The 23358-nt window shown below is 41.0% G+C and overlaps 1 protein-coding gene and 1 long non-coding RNA gene across 5 annotated transcripts in view; one reads left to right on the top strand and one right to left on the bottom strand.

The window, feature by feature from the left end:
• LOC140330106 (uncharacterized) overlaps window positions 1-23358 on the bottom strand; it is a 690842-nt gene that overhangs the window by 41980 nt on the left and 625504 nt on the right. The gene's annotated exons all lie outside the window — the stretch shown is intronic.
• HNRNPLL (heterogeneous nuclear ribonucleoprotein L like) overlaps window positions 4349-23358 on the top strand; it is a 125128-nt gene continuing 106118 nt past the window's right edge. For all 4 annotated transcript variants that reach the window (XM_072409122.1, XM_072409123.1, XM_072409120.1 and 1 more), the window contains exon 1: window positions 4349-4656. In XM_072409122.1, the coding sequence (XP_072265223.1) occupies window positions 4495-4656 (162 nt within the window). In that variant the 5' untranslated portion in view covers window positions 4349-4494. The remainder of the gene's footprint in view (window positions 4657-23358) is intronic.

Genomic DNA, 23358 nt, shown 5'->3' with positions numbered 1-23358 from the left:
GCTTGAGGGAGCCGTGGTGCCGTGCCCGCTTGACCACAGTGTACTCTGTTGCTGCCCTTTCAGGAGGAGTGTCGAAAAGAGAAGAGTGTTAGTAGAAGAAATGACTGGTGGAAGGAGGACTGGGGTGGCCCATGCTTTTCAACCACATCCCTTGGTGGGGGTACCAGGTGCTGCAATGCCTCTTGCAGACTACCGCCCACTGAGCTTTACAAGGCCACCCAGTGGGCAGTGAAGGACAGGTAGCGTCCCACTACGTGCTTGGTTGTCCAGCTGTCCATGATGACGTGGATTTGGCTAGACACCGACAATGCCGATGCCGGGGACAGGTTACCCATTACATGTGCATATAAACTGGGTACAGCTGTGCAGGAGAAGTAATGTCTGCTTGGTATATTCCACCGCCGTTCGGCACAGGCCATCAGGTCACGGAAGGGAGCAGAGTCCACAATGCTGTATGGAAGTAGCTGCAAGACCAATAGTTTGGCTAGAAGCGAATTGAGCTCAATTACTCTTTTGTTGGTTGGGCCTATAGCCTGATGCCTTGTGCAGAACTCCGGTAAAGTGGGCTGAAGAGACTAGGAGCTAGGGGTGCTGAACGGATCACTGGAGTACCCATCTTGCAGCGACAAACGTCGTCTGACGCTACGAAACCTGCAGGCAGAAGCTGATACTTCATCGCCGCTAGATTTCTGGCTGGCACCAACCTCCTTAGACGTAGTAGCAATAACAGTTGGAGGTGGAGAAAAAGTCAATGTAGGTGGAAGAAGAGAGGATGACATGGCTAAACCTCCTTCAAGAGAACGCAAGTACTGCTCCCACTTTGGTTTGTGGTTCTTGCGCATGTGGAAAACGAGGGATGTTGTACCCAAATGTGATCCGGCCTGTCCTCTGCGCATGTGCCTGTGGCACACGATGCAGATTGCTATGCACCCGTCATCGTCTTTTAGTGTGAAAAAGACCACACTGGAGAGGTGCGGGCAACCACTCTGCTAAAGCTGATATACGAGGGGGTGCTGAGAAGTTCCTGGCTTTGCCCCCTTTCAGATGAAATAGAAAAATGAGTGTGGGGGCATATGACAGCCTAATATCTTAGTCTGTAACTGTGCAAATATCAGGTCTTTGCGAGTCTTAAAACGATACTTCAGCGAAGTGGGTGTTGAAATGTTTGAACAGGGATCAGAAGAAGGAACCAGTTGAAGCATCCAAAGCCCTTTTAGCCCATTTTGAAGCTGCACAGGACTTTTTGGCTAGGTTAGTAACTGAGGATGAAACCTGGCTCCACATCTATGATCCTAAAACCAAGGAACAGTCAAAGGAATGGCGCCACAGCGGGTCCCTTCAGCCGAAGAAGTTCTGAACCCATAAAATCGGCCAAAAAAGTAATGGCATCCGTTTTCTAGGACAAAGATGGTATTCTGTTGGTGGACTACCTACCTCAGGCCTCTAGTATCACCGAACAGTATTATGCTAACCTCCTGGACCAGCTAAAGGAGGCAATTAAGACGAAACGCCATGGAAAGTTGACCAAAGGAATTCTTTTTTTGCAGGACAATGCACCTGCGCACACCTCCAATGTTGTGGTTGCTAAATTGAACACCCTGGGTTTCCAATTGGTCCACCGTCCCCCCTACTCACCTGACCTGGCCCCTTTGGACTATTATCTGTTCCTGTATTTGAAGAAACACCTGAAGGGGCAACGTTTGAGGACATTTCTGACATCAAAGATGCTTCTGGGAGCTGGTTTGCGGCCCAACCAAAGGACTTTTATTTGAACAGTCTAGAAAAGCTGCAACTACGCTGTACCAAGTGCATCAGTCTCGGGGGAATATGTTGAATAAATGTGCTATTTCATAACTCTGGCTCTCTTTTTTCTGGGCAAAGCCAGAAACTTCTTAGCACCTCCTCGTACATTTGGCTTTTCGTTTATTACCAATTCATCCTTCATGTTTCTGCTCTTTGGGTTTTGATTTCGATGGTTTATTTTTTTGTTTTGATAAAGTGCTGCCTATGGGGTGCTTACTATCTTGCAATTATTTTGAATGCATTTCTACATTCCTGGAAAAGGTTATTAGGTCATGGAGTGACTCAGGTAATGTATTACACTATCTACATGACTATCTGCTTTTAGGGAAAAATTTAAAAGTGCTTATATGTTCAAATTTCAAAAAAATATCTGATGCATTTAGCGTCCCATTGGTTCAAGAGAATTAGGCGCATCCTACCACTTGCATTGATTTTTAAGTCTGCCACTGAGTAAATTGGATGAGCTTAAAACAATGATTTTGAGATTATTACTTAAAAAAAAAGTGGTACTGAAGGCGATGCAGTGTTTTCTGAGTTTATTAGCTTTGAAATCAGAATTATCCAAATTATAAAAAATTTCCCAAGCTGTATGGGATTGAGATCCCCATCATTCTCGTATTCACTTTACCACAGCTTTAAGAGAAGATCTTAACATTTGGTTTCAGTTTCTGGATCAAATGGATAAAGATTTTTGTTTATCAACAAATGTAGCAGGATCCCTTGGTTTTGCTGCAATATGGAAAAGCTATAGGCTTATATCTAGAAATGATAATAAAGGAGTTCTATATGCATTAAATCAGCGGTGCCCACACTTTTTTGGCGTGCAAGCTACTTTTAAAATGACCAAGTCAAAACGATCTACCAACAATAAAAATTTGAACTTCATAACTCCTGTGCGCGGTAGAGTGTATTTTGAAAGGCAGGGCTTCGCAATCTAGTCACTTTTGCCATTGCAATCTACCTGTAGATCGCGATCCACCTGTTGGGCACCCCTGCATTAAATAGTTTATCTTTGAAATCACCACTGGTTACTTTCTTGTTAGTTTACATTGATTTATCTTGTATGAATTATAATTTGAGGATTAGGACAATATAGGTCCCTGGGAAAGACAATAATAATGCTCTTTCCCACTTCTAGCTATTAAAATTCAGGAGTTTAGTGCCATATGCAGATGTCTTAGGAACTCCATGTCCAGACCATTTATGGGAGCCCATTTAGAAGCAGTGGCAGCATATGTTAAGACATCATTAGCAACCTTGGGCAAATTATTCAGTGGCATGGAATTCTTGACTGCTGTTCCTGGATGAAGTTGGTATTCCTCATAATGTAGTGCCTGAACTAAGTATTTTACAATTCATGGAATGGTTGATGGTTAAAATATTTCAATTTTCCAAGTAAACAAAATATTATCTAGGATTTCATTTACTCCGTTATATGTTCAGACACGTTTATTTAGAAGATGGTACTCCAGGGTTTACAGAGCAAACATGGTACATTTGTCTGACATAGCTCTGAACAATTTTAATTAAGGACTACAAACAACAAAGAAATTTGCCACAGTGGGGAGGTGACAGCATCGCTTGAGCAATGCTGTTTGGTGGAAGTTATGTAATGGTTTGGAACTTAAGTCATGTGACTAAGTTATGTAAGAGTGAATGGTTTCAAGTGAATTTGATATTTATTAGTTTAAATATATGTATGTTGTGGTTATGAGATTAGAGAAAGTTTTAACACTATTAAATAAGGCCCTGGCTGTTAAATTTTATTGCGTTTGTGAGTTTTTGACCACTAGTCATGTTAGTCACAATCACTAGTGATCGTTTCCAGTGACAGTTATTGAAAATGCGTATATAGCTTTGTGAATTTTTCAATTCTTCATTTGTGATTGCACAGCCTATTGCTATGTACACACGTCAGATGAATCTCATCCGATAATCGCCTCAGGGCTGATATCACGCAAGAATATGGCTTGTGTACAATGACCGTTGTGCATGCTGGCAGAACGGTGGTAATAAAAGTAAAGGGGAGAGACCGCAGCAGTGTGCCACTCTGTTGTTCTCCCTATCCCCTCTCTGCAGAACAGTGCTGTATGTACAGTGCTCGTTTATCCATCATTCAGTCTTTTGTCGTTGGAAAGGATTGTGAAAGATCTTTTGCAATGCTTGCAATGCTTCTCTTCTGATAATCGACTCTGGGCCAATATCAGACGAGAATCTGGCATGTGCACAGCGCCCGTCGTCCATACGAACGTTGTGGCGGATGACGAACAATCTTAATGGAAGCGAAGGGGGAGAGCGTGCAGCATAGTGCCGCTCTATCGTTCTCCCCCTCCCCTCTCCATAGAGCAGAACAGTGCTATAAGTACAGCACTCGTTCATGCGTTGTGCAGTCCTTAGTCATTGGAAATGATCTTTCACGATCCTAAAAAACACAATCGCCGTGGCGACAATTGAACCAATCGGAGGCTACAGACTGAGTACGGGGCGTGTATCCTCCTGGTGTAAGCGGTGATGCAAAGCCTGGAACATGCGCTCTTGCACAACGCTCGCTTCCCGGACAATCCCGCAGGCTGTGTTGAGCGAATCTTGGTTGCGTCAGCGTTCCGCCCATTTCCCCTCCCCTCCGGCTCCCCTTTGGATAAAAATTGTTTGTAGTGTCACATCAGACAGAAGTGGACAAAAGACGAGAAAATGTTGTTGTCGGGGGCATCATCCGAACAGTACGAGGAAGGGGAATATGAAAGCAAACCCAAGAAGTTGAAGACCGGTCAGGAGGACGGAGAGATAGACTGCATATCAGAGGAACAAGAAGAGGAGTTCGTTACAGAATCCAGGGACACCAGCAGCTATGGGGTAACACATGAGCAGAAATGTTATGTACATGGGCACCCATAGGCTAGTGTAATCATTTACGTTCATTTTGACTGAAGATTTATGAGAATTTCAATAGGAATATATTGTTTACAGCCTGCATTGCTTTCCTGGGTTGTCTGTGTCCACTGTGTAAAGGTACTGCAAGCTAATGGGTGTATGGTCTATATATCATTAGTGTATAGCTGGTGCATGTCCATAGAGAATGCGTCATCGATTATAAGTTTAGCTTTTTTGACCAAAAAAAAAAAATGAGGACATGTATAAGGCAAGTAAAAGATGTGCAAATCAGACTTCTGCATCTAGCTTTTTGAATTTTTGTATATTTGCAACCATTGCACCTTAAATCATTGACTGCCAAATGAGACCCTCTTTGCACAGGTCTTTCTAAGAACAACTGGAGGTGACAGATAGTGAAAGGCAGTTTTTTTTTCTGCTTTTTGTGCATCTGACAGTAATTCAGGAATGCACTTTCAATAGAATAACGTGTATCTTAGACACTTTCTTTGCTGTTTCCTGAAGTGCAACAGCATTGATACGTGTGTCCCAATGCCTGCTTTATATGTTAATTAAAATTGAATGTGCTGTGAATTTTGGCAGTTTACTCTAGCTTTAGTTGCTGAAGCAATCAAAGTGATTAATGTCCAATTTCACCATCCCTTCCAAAACACTTCAAATTTTTATTTGTGTGTGTGTATGTGCATATATATATATATATATATATATATATATATATATATAGTAGTGGGTATAGCTACTGTAAATGCACAAAATCGCTTGTAATTAGTGAGGAAAAAAAGACCAACTTGAATAGTATGAGTTACAGTACCAGTCCTGCTGCCAGTGAACCCTATCTTTACTCACTGCATAGTTAAACTAGTCAAAAAATGTTTGTCATCCAGTAGTTGAGCGTTAAAACCTCTTGTAAGTACCTAGTTTGGGAAATGAAATGTTAGAAAAATATAAAAATAATGTAAATATTTTAGTGTACTTTATTTGGGCACAGGTTGGCTTTAAAAACAGTGACCGTATCTTTGACTAGGTACACGCGTGCAATAATTATCGCTAGAAAACGAACGATTAACGACCGTTCAATGATTATTTTGAACGATCGTATTGTGCACAAGTTTGTACATGCTGAAACGATTGTTCAAATATAATCCACCAATAATGTGCACACACGATCATTTGAACGATGCAGGAAGTGACATGTACAGGAGAAAGTGTATCACAGAACAATCCATGATCACTGATCGTACACACAATAGATAGCTAACGATCGTCGACCAATTTGATCCGCCGGGACAGTCGTTCGTTGCCAGCGACATTCTTCGTTCATCGGCTATGTACACACATCAGATGATTCTCTGCAAATATAAGCTGTTTGGCTTGTCATCTGACACATGCACAGAGGTCATACATTGTCGTTAATGGATCCGTCCTGGCAGATCCATGAGTGACTGCAATGAAAGTGAAGGGAGGAGAGCACAGCTGGGTGCTGCTCGCTTGTTCTCCCTACTCCATAGAACAAAGGAGTTGTATGTACAGCTGACCACTGTATGCAATTCAGATTCTTGCCCAAGGCAAGCACAATCAGACCTTACAAAAATGCTTTCAAACTCCTACTGTTTTCTGTGAAGCATAGAAATCGAACATAGAAACAAACTGTGCAACATAGATGTCTATAAGAGATAGTACATTTTTTGTGCCTTAATCTCCAATCATCTTTTTGTACTAAAGCAGTTGTAGCAAGTACTGGCAGTTGTTTTAGAATAGACAGAGGGTTATGTCACCTAACCCCTTAACCCCTCTTCTGACCTGTAAACTGTACATGTGCTGGATTTTGATTGCACACAAGCCATCTTTATGTGTTGTAACTGGGCAAGGTTTGGAGGCTCTTTACTTTTTATGGTAGCTGGTGTGATAATTGCATACCAGTGATCTAATGTTGTTGCACTTCTTGATGATTTTGGCAGACCCATGCCCTGTCTGTCATAAGGGGGGAAAAACATTTTTGTAATGGCTCGGGGGCAAGCAGGGTGGAAGAAGTTCTTGTTTGTAACCTAAACATCCCAAAATTTTTCACAGGAGCAGAACTGCATCCATATGGGGATAGGCAGAATGACAATACATTTTTCAAAACTGCAATGCAGTGCAAATTACCTACGTGTGTTTTTTACTTGTCCTAAAAGGCAGGTAAGCGTAATAGGTCTGCTTTGAAGCTTATGCATACTTCTATCGGAATAAATGCTATCAGGAAAAAGTTTGCTTTCAAAAACAAAATCATTACCATATTTTGAAACAAATGTAAAAGTGACCAAGTTGATGTAAACCGTTATTTTTTTTAATACACTTTAGAGAGTGTGTATAATATGTTAGTAAAAAAAAAAAAAAAACAGCTACCCATGCTCAGAAGATCTGGAGTAGTGAATCTTTAGACAATAATAGTATAGGAAACATGAAGCAAAACAAAATTTTCACCCAGACTGTTTTGTTTATTATTAATATTAACTAGTGTTTATATAGCACCAACATTTACTCCAGCAATGATAATGTTCCATCTGTATGGACCTTTTGCCACATTTAACACTTTTTTTTTTTTTTAGTTTTGCTTGTTTATATGTTAATAAATCCACATATTTCTGTGTTTAAAGGTAATTATCTGTATATTTACATGTGGGTCGCTATATTTGCTACTTCTGTATGCAGGCATTTATCCTGTTGTTCATCATAGTGGTTGTGGTTTTTTTTTTTTTTTTTTGCACACTGTATATCTGAGTCTGCTGATTCATTAAAAACTCTGCATTCTGTGTGTAGTAATAACAAACGGAGGTTTGCACTACATGTTAAGAAATTCTTTCATTAGAGTTTTCTATCCTTGCTGCACTATTTTCTGTGGATTTTGCAACACTACTGTATTCTACCACAGTGTGTGTGTTCTCAACCTGTTCTGAATAGTTGATTTGTATGTGTGGTAAATTTGAAGACTGCTTATCTTTATTGTGAAGAAAAGAGCATTACGTTCTTCTATGTATTGCTACCTTCTCAAAGCAGGCTAAAGATTGTACTTTTACTGATGAACTCCCAAACCATGTGGAAAATATTATCCAAGAAAAAGTACATAGGCTTTACCTGTGAGATGTCTTATCTGTATTGCTGATTAATAAGATCCCTATTTAATGTACAGTGCTGTGTAATATGTTGGTGCTATATAAATCCTGTTTAATAATAAAAATAAAAGATATGCTGTGGAAGGGGGGGGGATCTGTTTTAGTTAGCATCCGTGATGAGTGAAATCACAGATAATACCTAATTTTTAAAGAAGAGCGAGAAACCTACGATTGATGTGTGTGACATGTTAAGTATAGTTTACTCTACCTTTTTATTACACAGTTGCAAGCTGACTTGGTAACTCGAAGTGTAACTCAATAAATCGGACTTGTTTGTTTCATTATTTTTTGTTTTTTACGGACCCGGAAGCAAAAAAGGAGAAATTCATCATTAGGGTTTATACTTTTAATTAAAACTTTGCTCACCTCACCAGCAATTTAACATCTCAATGTGCAGCTCAGTTTACATTGAATAGGTGGGAAAGCATCCTTATTTGCAGAAGTGGAAACTTAGTCTCTTCCTTAGTAAGCCCCCGAGAGCTTACAATCTAGTTGGTGGGGGAAGTAACACGCTATAGGAGGGAAGATATGTAGTGGTGGGAAGTAGTGACTGTTTCAAAAGACAGAAGATAGGTAGGTAAGTTTGAAAAAATGGGTTTTGATTGCTCTTTTAAATGAGCAGAAAGTAGGAACAAGTCGAAATAGGACGAGGCAGACCATTCCAGAGAGTTGGGGCTGCTCTAGAAAAGTCTTGGAGCCGTGCATGTGATGAAATGAGTAGGGAAGTCAGTAGTAGGCCTTTGGAGGTGCGAACAGAGTGGCTGGGTAGTATATTTTTTTACCAGGTCAGAAAGGTAAGTAGGACAAGAACTGTGGAGGGATTGGAAGGCAAAGCACAGGAGCTTGAATTTGATTTTAAGGTAAAATGGAAGCCATACAAAAGAACTACAAAGAGATGCAGCAGAAGAAGAGCAGTGGGATTGGTGGATTGGTGAGTCTGGCTGCAGCATTCATAAAAGATTGAAGAGTAGAGAGTCGGGTTAGTGAAATACCAGAGAGGAGGATGTTACAGTAGTCAAGACAAGATATCATAACAGCATGTACAAGGAGTTTGGTGGTCTCTGGGAACAGGTAAGGGCCGATTTTGGAGATGTTGTGTAGGTGAAAGTGACAGGACCTTGAAATGTTCTGAATATGGGGGGTAAATGAGAGGGCAGAATCAAAGGTAAAGCCAAGCCAACGTGCCTGAGGGGAGGAACGAATAACAGTGTTGTTAACCGTTAGGAATATGTTGGGGAGATTTAGAATTTGAGGGGGAAGATGATGAGTTCTGTTTTATCCTGGTTGAGTTTCAGGAATCTGTCAGACATCCATGATGAGATGGCTACAAGGCAGCATGAAACCTTATCCAGGACTGAGGAAGACAAGTCAGGGGTGGACAGATAGATTTGAGTGTCATCAGCATACAGATGGTACTGTAAGCCAAAGGAGTATATGAGACTACCGAGAGAGGAGGTGTACAGAGAAAAGAGAACCGGTTCAAGGACTGACTCTTGGGGAACACCAACAGGGAGGAGAGGAGGAATTACCATTGAAAGAAACTTGAAGGAGCGGTCAGACAGATAGGAAGCAAACCAAGAGAGAGCAGTGTCACTGATACCAATAGAGCGCATGATTTGTATTGGAAGGGACGATCAACAGTGTCAAAAGCAGAGGAAAGATCAAGGAGAAGGAGGAGGGAAAATTTGCCTTGAGACCTAGCTCTGATGAGATCATTGACCACTTTAGTAAGAGCTGTTTTGTTTGAATAGGCAGCTCGAAAGCCAGACTAGTGAGGGTCAAGGAGAGAGTTGGTGCTCTGGTAATTAGCGAGTCTTTTGTAGACAAGGCGTTCAGGAAGTTTGGAAACATATGGGAGAAGGGAGATAGGACGGTAGCGAGAAGGTATAGAGGGGTCTAGTGAGGGTTTCCTCAGGATAGGGAGAATTACATGTTTGAAAGCGGAGGGGTAGATACCAGTAGAAAGGGAGAGGTTGAATAGTTCGGTTAGGGCAGGGGCCAGGGTGGAGGAATGGGCATGGAGTAGATCAGGGGGAATTGGGTCAAGCATACAGGTAGTAGATGGAGACAATGCCCCTGATTCATCAATGAAATCCACGCTCGGTATGTGTGCCATTAGAAAGAATGATTTTTTAGGGGAACAGTGACTTTCAATGCAAGATCGCCAGTAAAAAGCTGTCGGATAAGCGCGGCTCCGTGCGCGAGCTTTTTCAGTTGTTTAATAGTGCGATCGCGCACGATTCCGGATCGCTAATACGAATGCGCGACCGATAATCCGATTTTGCTTGATGAATCAGGGGCAATGAGAGAAGAGAGGAGACTTTATCCACAGTAACAGGGCTGAGGGAGGCCAGTGATGATTTACAGGTGGAGGGGGTGGGTATGTTTGGAGTGGCTCGGTGATCAGAGACACGTCTGATTTTGTCAATTTTATCTCTAAAGTAGATGGCAGTGTTTTGGGGAAAGAGGGTAGTTGTGTGGGGTTTAGGAGGGAGTCCGTTGTCTAGAAGAGGCTGTGTGGGTTTAAAACCAGAGAGGAAATGACGCGTAGAAATAATTTTGCTTTGTGACAGTGAGTTGAGTGTTAAAGTGTTGTAGTCTGGCTTTGTAGTCCATGAAGTCAGCGCTGAGGCCAAATTTCCTCCACTTGCACTCAGCTGCACGAACAGTCTTTTGTGTATGTTTGGTGTGGTTGGGGGTTAGCAGGACGGGGGTAGGGGAAGATGGCAGGGGCAACTTTATCCAGAGCCAGAGAGGGGAGGTTGGTAAACCGAGTGACCGCTTTATCCGGAGATGTGATTTTAGAGAGGGTGAAGGTTAGGCATGTAAGGCAGTTTGAGAATAGGTTGTGGTCAAGTGGTAGACATCAGCAACAATGAGAGGTAGGAGGCGGAAAAGACAGATGAAGTGGACTTAAAAGAGTTGAAAATTAGGGAGGGTGGGGTAGGAAGGACTTTGTACAGTTAGGTGAGAGAATGAGATCCACACCACCCCCTACTCTGTTGCCAGGTCTAGGGGTATGTGTACCTGCAGGCCTGGCCTCTATAGGGGAGAGTCCTATAGTCCTATAGCTGCAGACTCAGAGGAGTAAAGCCAGGTTTCAGTAAGAGCCAGGAAGTTTTAGATTTAGAGAGTAGAAGGTTGAAGTTAATTTATTACCAACGGATCTGGCATTTTAGACTACCAGAGAAAGAGGGTAAGAAGTTATGGGTAGGGTAATAGAAATGAGGTTAGGCGAAAGGAGTATCTTGCTGAAATGTAGGGAAGAGAGAGGCTGTGGGGGGACCAGGGTTGGGTAAGATGTCAAAAATTAGTAGTAGAGAAAAAATGTGCAGGAGCACAGACAGAGAAAGCAGGGGGAGGGAATTGAGCCAGGAAAGAGAGTTCAGGGTGAATAATTGAGAACCATATGAGTACATTAAACAATGTGACAAACAGTCCATGAGAGCAGGTCCTGTAATATGGGTTGTAGGGAGGCTAATAAGCTTGTTGAGTTCCCCGAGTGGGATAGGATTAGTCCGTCACAGAGATGGCTTGGTGAAATAGCAGTTCAGAATGGCAGCAGTAGAGGTTGTTTTGGAGTCCAGGTGGATAAATCAGTCCAAAAGCAAGAGATGGGAGTTGCAGAGTATATTTTGTTTGTTCAAACTCCCATCGCACTTATAAATTAGCACTTGAAATTTGGGCACGTGACCAGGGTCCCCACATGACCTTGCCTGTTGTTTATATAGAAATGCTTTGGGCCCGGAATATGAATGGACTGATGGGAGAATATAAGACTTTATCAATATTATTTTTGTTTTATTATTACTAAAACATAAAAATTGCAAATAATGTCCAAATTTTTCTGTGGACCACCAAAATTTTCTCACAGACCACTAGTGGTGACTGGTGATCTAAAAGGCAATTGCCAATGGAAGGTCAAAGAAATTATTCAAATTTAACCTTACACAGTAGGAATGTATTAGCAAATTATAGTATTATAGTGTTATAAATCGAGGCACAGTCCATGTGATGTAATTTAGCATTTGTTTTCTTTGCTGTGTTCATTAAATGTGCATTTGTTTGTGCTAATGAGGTATAAAGTTATAAGCAAAAAATGTAACTACAAGTGTAACATGGTGTCAACAGAAATAATCAAATTTAGGAGAAATAAGTTGATGGGGAAACATTTTACTCAACAGAAAAGGTATGAGCTTAGTGACAAAGAGTTTTAACTGGATATTCAGCTGATAAACAAATGTGGATATTAATTATGTTTAAAGAAACAAAGAATTTGCTGCTCTAAGCATAACATTTCGCTTGTGTACCTGGTACCCAACTCCAAGTGTTCAGCTGTAACCCAGTTGCACTTCTTAGTCCAATGCACATAACCATCAGGGCACTTACCTCTGTAGGATTCAGTTTTGCACTTACCTTATAAGTCTTTAATTATCTTTGTTGATTGAATGTGTCACGTCACTAGTGTGTTTGTTCACATTTGAATTGAGGGTACCCTGACATCATGAGGTGATCAGTAGAGAGCTTTCTGGCCTTATGATCAGCTTCTCTCCATAAGTGGTAGGGGGGAAAAAAGGAAATTTTGTATACTTGCCTTGCATAATTGTTCTTTTCTGATGAGCTCCATGGCAGAATACCCACATCTGCTTTTTAAGTAATAGTGAGACTAATTGGTGTTCTAAAGAACTAAGCAGAGACAATGTAGAATAAAAAAGAAAATAAAGATGTTGCTAATGTCCCAAGTTTATTTTAGAGCACACAAAACAATACTCCAATCTCCACTCAGATTTACGACCTTACTATATTAAGCAATTGGAAACTAAATATACCAAATCTTAAAAATATGTAGGCCTGAAAAACCTTCAGATCACATCCACATTGAAGCCTGGAGCAAGACGATCCATTGATACTCGCTGGCTCTTACTTCAGGTTAATGGTGGGTTTGGACATACAGTGTCTTGCCCTGATGATAGTTTTATTTGATATGGTCGTGAACATGATTGTTAAAGAGTCCTTCTCCACAGTTTTTCATTTCAATGGTGATAATGCTTATTCATTTTATGTACATGGTGACCCTTATCTTGCCTGTAATAAGTAAAAGGGCCATACTGCCAGGTGAAGATTATTGAAAGGGTTTTTTTTTTTTTTTGCTAAAGCTGCTGTACATAAAAACTGCTGTCAACATATCATGCTATAAGCTTGCATCAAAAGTCAAGACTTTTTCTGGGACTGTTGAGAAACTTATGTTCCTCTTTTGTCCAGCATCGGCAGACAGTAATAATTTGTGTGTTGGCCACAATGTGTGTTGTGGATTGTCTGTACATGACTGAGTTTCATTTTAGGTAGCTCTACCAAACCACAGTATGGGACAATCTTCTTTAGTCATCAGTCAATGTTAAGAGCTTCTGGAACTTGTACACTTGTACAGGAAACTCAGAAAAGCTCAGGATGTGCTTAATGGGGAAGGGGGGGGGGGGAGGGTGAATTGCAAATAGCCTTCTTCCCAGCTTAGGTCAAAATTGCTTTTTAGAAGTGATATAGTGGGAGCTGGTAGGTTATTACTGAGGGCTTGGGACTTGGCGCAATTATTACGAAGGCCTGGTAAAATGGCAAACACATCTAAGAGTTTGAAGAGATTGGGCAGCATTGTCAATGGGGATATAGAACTTGCTTGGTTGTATTGAAGAATCCGTATATCATAATACAAACTACGCTGATAAGACAAATTTTCGAAAATCTGCAAAGTTAAGCTGCGTATACACTTCCAATTTTTATTGTTGGAAATGAACGACGAACGAACGACGAACGATCGATTGGGCAAAAATCGTTCGTAAAAAAAGTAACCAACGACGCCGACGAACGAGGATAGTCGTTGGAAATGAACGACCGGACCGGCGGATCGGATTGGACGACGATCGTTGACCATCTATCGTGTGTATGGTCGTTCATTGATCGTCCATGGTCTGAGCATGCGCGATGAACGAACGTTCGCTCACTTCCTGTGGTGCACGTCACTTCCTGTATCGTTCAAACGATCGCATCTAACGTGTGTACAATATCTGCGAACGATCGTGTCGTTATCTGTATGTACAGGATCGGTGCTATACGATCGTTCGCAGATATCGTGCAGGATCGTTCGTCGTTCGTTTACCAACGATAATAATTGGAAGTGTGTACGTAGCTTAACACATTCAGATATTTAACAAGGGGGCCCTGATTGGGCACTAGACAATTGACTACTGTCAGGAAAATATAAATGTATAGTTAATTTGTGCCGTATACGTATGTTGATGCCCCGACTTAGGCTTCTTCGGGGGTGACTTTTACTTGACTAGCTTGACATAATCTAGGTACATATCATATATATATAATCAGTCAAAAACAGATTAAACTATTCATTTTAGAATACATGCAAGGATATATTTGGGGCATATGATATAGTGTTAGTATCTCTACGAAGATGTATTCATACAAAGAAAGAAGTATAATAATTACAATACTGAATTCATTATAACAATCTAGCAGTATAGTACTGATAGAGTAACATATCGAATATAAACTGTGGTAATGATAGAAATCGAATAAAGACTTACATATTACTTATGGATATGTCAAGAGTCTCCTCTATGCACGGGGAGATTAGGAGGTAATCAACTTGGGGAGAACCTAAAGTAAGGTAAGTATACGTAGTAAGTAAGAGATATCATATCTAGATGGACATATGTATATGTATATCAATTTAGGAGAGAAGTTAATATTATTAGAATAAATAGGTACTGCTATTAAAGGGTGCTATGCAAGATAAGTTTAAAGGTGCAGTATAGTTAAGGTGTTATAAATAGAGTAAATAAGTACAGGGGGTAAACACTTAGTAATACTGAATTAGTTGGTTAGTTATAAGAATATATTGTCCTAATAATAGATGATATATATATATATATATATATATATATATATATATATATATATATATAGTCAGACTATGGAGAAAGGCAACGGGATGTGTAGCTGGCCGGGAAGACTTCCAGGAACTGCCTCCCAATGTGTCGTGGCGTTCCGGAAGTTTTGCCTGACCTCATGGACGTCTGTGACGACGTGTGTCTGGGCGTGTTCTACGCTGTCCGCCAAGCAAGAGGATCCCCTCAATGATCCGTCTACTCGGGTGACGCGTGAGGAAGGGGTGTATCCCTATAGGCGTGTCGGCTCATTGTACCGAGGGGAAGACGCAGGGGATGCGTGCTCGGGGCAAAGCGAGTCCGTCCAATAGGACGGGCTCATGTGGAGACGGGGTAGGCGGACAGGGAGAAAGGTCCCATGTCTACCTGCTTCGATGCATCGGGGAAAACTGATGCCCCTGTCCCTGCAAGTTGGAAGGAGGAAGGGGGGATTTCATGGTGGTTAAGATCAGGACAATAGACATAAAAGTAAAAATAGTAAATACATGCCAATAAATTCTGAATCCAATATTGAAAGTTTGGAAAAAAAAGGTATTGTAATAACATTGCTTGTGGACAAGGGACATACTACTCCTACTGAGTAGGGTCTCCTGTTCAAGAAAAATAGTTTTAGAAAATAATACATACATAACATGATGTCATCAAAATATTATATAATGAAAGAATAAAAAAAAATAAAAACTGAAATAACAAATACAATGAAATACAATATACAGTAATCATGTGTTTAAACAATGGAAAAACTCAAGTTTTTAGGAAAAGTTTAAAACTGAATACATCATTAAGGCCTGGCAAATGGTTTGCTTTTAGTGTGATTATCTATTTGGTTTCTCATTGGAGAAGGATGGTGTCAAAATCACCTCCTCGGGGGTTTGGATTAAATTTTTCCAAAGCTGCAATTTTTCTACAATTCGTGTCAAATATATGCTCAGTTCCAACCTGAAAACTTATCGGTGTCAACATTTTGCCATTCTTAATGGAGTGCATTTCTAATGGAGTGGACCAAACATCATTGCCCAGTGCCCTGATTTACATTTTGCCCACTATTAGCCCTGACCTTGATCTGACCTTTTTGTTGAACTTTCGGGGAAAATAGGGGCCAAAGCCTATTGCTGTTAGGACTAAAAACTAAGTATGACCAGGATAGGCTGTAAAATGCCTTTTGCAGATCAATTGAGAGAAGCTTGGCTTCTCTTTTTGGGCCATTGTCCCAATTTGTCTAAAGCACTGATATGAGATCAATCGCCCTCCTCGTTTGTTCAGGGGCATGCCTATGTTGAAGGAATCCCACTCGGTCTGGATGAATATAGGTTCTCAGAAAAGAACTGCGACGGACCGATAATATCTGGGTCATGATCTTTAAATCACAGTTTAATAAAGATATAGGTCTAATATTAGCTATCTCCGTTGTATCTTTACAGGTTTGGGGATGACATTTGTGTATGCTCGGTTCGCATCTGGCGGTAAGGCATGACCTTCCCTCAAATAAAATGGTTTACAAGGTGTGGGAGTAGTAGTGGTCTGCGAGCTAAAAGCCTTGTTGAAAACATTTAAGAATCCATCCAGACCAGGTGCACTGCTTATTTTAAGCATTTTAAGAACGTTGAGAACCTCCTTAGTAGAAAAGGATTTTTCTAAGATTTCTTTGTTTAGTTTTTAGTTTAGGCATTTTAATGTTACTAAAAAAGGTGTCCACTTCTAGTTGTGGGAGCAGGTCCGCTTTTCCATATGTGATATGTCAAAGATTTGAATGCGGCTAGAATTTTTTTATGATTCTGAGACATTTTCCCGTCTCTTAGTTTAATTTTAGGAACAAAATGTAACTTGGGTCTAGGGTTGAGTTTATTTTTTTTATTATAATAGTCTGCCCGGTTTATCACCCCACCCATAGAACTTGTGTGCTGCCCACCTTAAAGATTTTTCTGCTCTTGATTGCAGATGTAAATTAGGTTGACAGCCCAATGTATCTAGTTAAAGATGGAGACCTAAATTAGGTTCATTTTTATGCTGGAGTTGTAACCTGTGATATTCTTTTAGCTTAGCTTCAATGAGTTGACCACAGGCTTTTTTCTGACATGAACCTATTTTAATGAGTTCGCTTCTAATATGAGCTTCCCAATTGTTAGCTGGGGAGGTGTCTTCTGATTTGTCAATTAGATAGAATACAGAAATCAAATTCTCTATTTCAGCATGTGTCAAAGGATTAGATAGCAAGCTCTTATTAAGTCTCCATCGAAATCCAGGTGGTGGCCCTGAACTAATAAATACCTACCGCTTGGATCTCTAAACACTTCCTGGGGTGAGAATTTTAGGTGCCTCCCGAAACATAGTATTACCCCACATTTTTTACCTGAATTAGCTTGATAGAAAAGAGAATATTTCCTATGGAGAAACGTTGGCGTGGAATTGCTAGAGAAATGCATTTTTTTGCAGTGCAAGAGTATCAACACTAAGGGAGTTATAGTAATGGAAGGCCTTATGTCTTTTGGTTGGGGAGTTGAGCCCCTGAACATTGTGGGTGAGAACCACCAATTGGAGGGGGACCCCCACACCATCACACAAGTTAAGCGCCATCTGTCAACCGCAGAAACAACAAATACCATATATAGAACAATTTAGCAGAAAGTAAACCATTGGAAGGTCTTGAGTCGACCAACCCCCTGATGGGCCACTTCAGGCCCAATCTAGGGAGGTCGCCTCCAGAGTTTGCTATTTTGGGGACTCTCATTCACCCCTTGGTATTAGGGAGATACAGATAGGGCCAGAAATCTGATCCAAACCCCACCCGATATTCCCTAATGAAGGAGGGCATGTGAAGCTCCTCCAGCTCCAGCGACCCCCACATTTTTTTTTAAAATGTGGGAAATAAAACAATATACAAACAATAACTTTCTCTTGATAAGATAAATAACAAAAAAAGGGCTAGGGCTAGGCCATTTCAGGGGTGGGCAGGAGCACACTGGGCCGAACTCTCTCTGCAGTCCCGCTCTAATGGCTCCGCCCCCACCAGGACGCCCCCTGAAGGGAATTCCCTCTCCTCCTCAATGCATACGGAGGAGTGGGAATGTTCCCTATTTACCCCGGGGGCGGAAGTGTTAACGCCGGCCAGGGTAAATAGGGAACATTCCCTCTCCTCTGTATGCATTGCGGAGGAGAGGGAATTTCCTTTCAGGAAGCCACAGCAAGAGGAGGCTCAAGAGCTGGATGTGGCTCCGGTAGTTGGTTCTGGCCTAATTCCGGCCAGCAACCCGCAGCTCCATAGCCACGGGTTGCCGGCCGGCATTAGGTCGGATCGGCCAGGGAGCGATAGGCCGGAAGAAACTACTAGCTAGGCCTTATCTGGCCTAAAGGCCGGAGTTTGCCGAACTCTCCCTTAGACCATTCAGAGTATGAATCATTAATCACTACTCTCTGGATGCGGTCTTTAACCACCCAACCGTTAAGCCCGACCTTGGTACAGGCTAAAAAAAGTTACAATTTTCGTTAAGCCCGAACTTTTCTCCCTATATTAAATTCATCACTTACCTGGTCCCGCTGTGATCATCCAGCGTCGTGTTCCTCTTCCAGCGTCGGGTGCCTTCTAAGAGTAGAATCCGGCCGGCAGAGAAGAAAAAGCTGGCCGGCTTCTTCACCCTCCGTGCGTGTCCCTCGGCGATGACGTCGGCGCGTGTGCGGGAAATTCAAATTCAAACTCATTCAAACACATTTTGTATTGGATTGAATACAAACTCCTGTATCCAATCCAATACAAAATAATACAAAGTTTGTAACTGGTAAATTCAAATTCATATTTTGTATTGGATTGGATACAAACTCGTGTATCCAATCCAATACAAAATAATATAAAGTTAATTCAAAGCACATAACTGGTAAATTCAAACGCTCATTTTGTATTGGATTGAATACAAACTCCCGTATCCAATCCAATACAAAATAAAAAAAAAAGTAACTTGGAAATTCATATTTTGTATTGGATTGGATGCAAACTCCCGTATCCAATCAAATACAACATAATACAAAACAAACACTAATAAATACACAAAGTTTTAAAAATTACCATTTATTCCCTTGATGGCTAGTGTGTAACACTGTGTCTTATCTTACCTTTGCTGATCTTCGCCTAATTTTGACCGTTTGCTGCCTGCTTTGACCTCTGCCTGGACTCCGACATCTCTGCCTGCCACCTGCCCTGACATCTGCCTGGACTCTGACATCTCCGCCTGGACCCGGACATCACCGCCTGCCTGACCCCTGCCATGGCTTCAAGCTCCAGAAGGCATCTATCCACCCAAGATGTGCTGGAACAGTTCACAGACAGTGAGAACGATCTGGAGTCACTTGTAGAGTCTACTGATAGTGATGGAGCTCCTGGAGAACTCTCATCGGAGTGTGAGACAGAGACTGCAAGTGAAGGTGATTCTATGGAGGTTAGTGATGTGCGTACCTGGTGTGCAATTGACACCTGTCAGGCCCAGCCTGCGCCCCCTTTAAAATTAATTGTGGTAATGTACAGAACCAAAATTAGAAAAAGTTGTCTCTGTCCAAATATTTATGGACCTAACTATATATATATATATATATGTATATGTGTGTGTGTGTGTGTGTGTAAATCAAGTCAGAAGCAGTTAAAAATTACTGGATAGGCAAATTTTTACTGGGGAACACCTGCAGGGAGTAAAACAAGAAACATCTTACTGTGAGTCTAAACTCACTGGTAAGGCGCAGGGATTTTTGTCAGGAGCAAAAGCTTGAGTTTCCTTTGCAATGGGAGGAACAAAAAAAGTGCCAATTTGTTCCAAATGCAGTGTCAATGCCACATCTTAATGTTCCAGCATACTAAGTGGCCATTAATGTCATGCTTTAGGGTTTTCCTTTTGAAGAAAATGCCATACCTAAACAGAGAATGTCTGAAACAAAACCCCCAGGCCCAATAAGGCGTAGACTGCTCTCCTGCAGGAGAACCAAATCTGTCCTGTAAGAGAGCAAGTGGTAAATGGTAGTAGAGGAGGAAACACAGAAACAGTGAGTGACACATGTTCCCTGGACTCCCTCCGAGATGAAAGGATTCCTAAATACAATTCCTCATACCAGAACAGATCAATGAGATGTGTAAGCTCTTGGATATTCAGACATGCTATAATGCAAATTGGAGTGATATGATTCAGATAATTAAAATGATTTGTGGAGGAGGGGACTTTGAGGAAATAATTAATAAAACTGGCATTCCTCGAAATGTGTCACCTGATTGTAGCCAACAGGAATGCACATGGACACAATCCTTAGTAAATCAAATTAAAACAGTCTATCCACCTCCATCTAAGGCAGGGGTGTCAAACTCAGAGGGCGGAAATAACAACTTAGACCAAGTTGCAGGCCAAACTTGATATTTATTGAAAAAACAATCTCCAGAAGAAGAAACAAGAATAAATGAGTAGAGCATGCAGTAATATGCAGTGGATTGATTATATATATATATATATCAATCCACTGCATATTACTGCATGCTTTTCTCATGTGTTCTTGTTTCTTCTTATTGAGATTAATTGTTTTACTTTTCCAGAGAATGCAATGTGAAACAAAATGAATGGCTGCATTCATTTGGTTTCACATTGCATTCTCTGGCACAGTAAAACAATTATTACAACAATAGCTCTATGATAATTCCTGATTTCTGACCTGTTAGTATAAATTCTACGTGGTCCATGCCTAGGCTGCTGTTCAATAGACACAAGTGATGCCGCTACTAAAATTCCTGGCATCACTTGACATCACTATAAAATGCGGGGCCACGCAAAGGCAGAGAGGCCACTGGTCTAAAGGCGCGAGTGATGCCGGAAATGGTAGTAGCGGCATTGTACTCGCGTCCAAAGAACAGCAGCTTAATATGAATTGCAGCTGGTTCGCCGTTACTATGGATTCCAGCAGCGGGCCAGCTGCAATTCATATTAAGAATTCTTTTGGGGGCCAAAAAAAAGGGGTGCTGGGCCAGAGTTTGACACCCCTGGTCTCAGGTGTCTGGGGTGACCCAAGGACCAACTGAGGACTGTATGTCATATTTCAACAATTTCAAATTTGCTGTGGAATCAGCTGGTGGGGACATCACTAATGATGACCTGAAGCCAGTATTATTACATAACTTCATTACAGGATTGAGAGGAAAAAAAAAGAGAGAAATATAGCATACATGAACAGACAGGAGGTAGTAAAAAGAAACAATTCCTTGGTAAAAATGGTCTTAAACTAAAGGAGCAATTTACTTGTTATAAATGTGGAAATTAATGTAAATAATCAGACTCTGAATTGCTTAGTAGACAGCAGGGCAGCTTGATCTGTTTTAAAATCTGAGGAAGTGAATCTTCCCATTCAAAATGTAATTAAAGGAGTTGGATTAGGAGATGTTCCTTGCCCCCTATTAGAGACCACTCCCACTAAAAATTCAAATTGGCCTCTTTCAAACTGCCTCTTTACTTCTAAGTGATTCTGTTCCCTGCAATTTGGCAGGAAAAGATTTACTTACCCAAATGAAAGCACAAATAGTATTCACAGAGGAGGGGGTGGAAGTAAAAATACCTTCAGATCCTTATCAGTGTTAGATGGAGGAAACTTGGTATAGCATCATAGCTCGTAGTCCCTTAGAGAAAAACTCAGGAACCACAGAGAGCTTATCCAAGAAGGGAAAACAGGATTCATGAAAAACTGTGCTCCAGTGAAGAATTGAAACTTGGTTACCCTTAAAAGGTATGCAACCTTAAATCCAGCTACTTAATTATCGGGGTCTAAGAGCTTAGAAATGGGAGGTCATGGTTGTATTGAGTGTAATGTAATGTAAATATGAGGAAGCAGAAAGTTTGAAGCATTCCCCAATCAAAGATGCTGGTCCTTCTGTTTCATAGATGGGTCTTGTTGTTATACTGAGGAAGAATATGCATTTTCTGGCTATTCTGTTGTTACTCAAAGATCAAGTGTTAATTTAGGGGAAACTACTTGGAAATCAATCAGCCCATGTGGCAGAGCTATTGGCTCTGATGCAGGCCTGCATAATAGGTAAAGGGAAGAAAGTGATGGTGTACACTGATTCGCAGTATATCTTAGGCATATGACATTATTTTGGCCAGTTGTTGAAATTGAGGCGCTTTATGACAACTAGTGGAAAGCCTATAAAACATGCTGAGCTCATTAGGAAAGTCCTTGAGGCACTTTGGTTTCCAAACAAGGTAGTCATAATACAATGTTAAGCCCATAATAAAGGCACTGATACATTTTTAACTGGAAATAAAAAAGCTGATACCATTGCTAAATTAGCAGCATTAAACGGTACCAAACTTACAATGATCTTTGTGGCTACTTCCTCTCCTGAGGAACTTGATAAGGTAGACTTAACAGTCGTAAATAAACTGCAATTGCAAACTAATGAGAAATTTAAAAAATCAAGTACTGAGAAAGATGGACTTTGGACCAATGAGGGTGGTAGATTCTGTTCGCTTCCTATGCTGTATACATATCTAGCTGAGGCAATGGCCCATCTCATCTGTCCAAAGGACCTATGATTTCATGAGTAAAAACACACTGGGTTGTCCTAGGATTTACTACTGTTGCAGAACATTTTTGTCATGAATGTGAGATGTGTCAATTGAATAATCATGGAAAACTTGTAAAACAAACCCTTTGAAACAATTGACCTAAAGCTTTGTACCCCTTTCAGAGGTTGCAGGTTGATTGTTTAATTACCAAAATGTCACTAATTTGAGTATGTTGTGATGTGTGTAGATCATATCAAGAAAGTTATAATAGAACATTATGAGTGTTTTGCTGAGGTTTATGAACATACCTGTCTCTATGGGTGAAAATCCTTACCTAAGGAATAAAGGTCTTGCTATTAGGGACCCATTACCCTTTTAAAAAGTTTCCAGGAGGTCCTGAGACAAGCCCGCTGAGCCATAGACAATCATCTCACCTATGATGACGCTACTCCACTTTCCCAATGCAGACGGTTAAAAGAGTACTCATGTCAGGGTTTCCTGTGAATACCATGAAAGTCGTAATGCACAGTGCAAACTCCAGGCCTACAGTCTTCCCTGGCACCTAGGACCTACATCCAAAGTTCGGGAAGTCATCTTTGTTATCAGCAGGGCTGTAGAGTCGGAGTTGGAGTCAAGGAGTCAGAGACAAGTACCTGGAGTCGGAGTTGATAAAAATGTGCCGACTCTGACTCCTGATAAATTTAAAATAAGTTCAACTCTCCTATTTCACAAACAATAGTCATAATTTAGTACCTCTCTGATGTAAGAATAAAGCCCAGTGCAAAGTTGTATTTCTACTAGTGTGAAGTTTAGCTGAGCTAATATACAACCTGAAATTCACATTATTGCAATCTAGATTAGGTACATTACAAAAAGTGTTTTCTTTTTATTTGAGATATAATGGCCCTAATTCATCAAGCAGAATCGGACGCTCGCTCGCACATTCGTATTCGCGATCCAAAATCGTACGCCGTCGCGCAATTCAGCAACTGAATAAGCTCGCGGCCGGAGCCGCGCATCTCCGGCAGCTTTACACTG

Source organism: Pyxicephalus adspersus, chromosome 4 (assembly GCF_032062135.1).
Source record: "Pyxicephalus adspersus chromosome 4, UCB_Pads_2.0, whole genome shotgun sequence".
Taxonomy (NCBI): Eukaryota; Metazoa; Chordata; class Amphibia; order Anura; family Pyxicephalidae; genus Pyxicephalus; species Pyxicephalus adspersus.
This window is presented reverse-complemented; position numbering and strand designations above follow the sequence as displayed.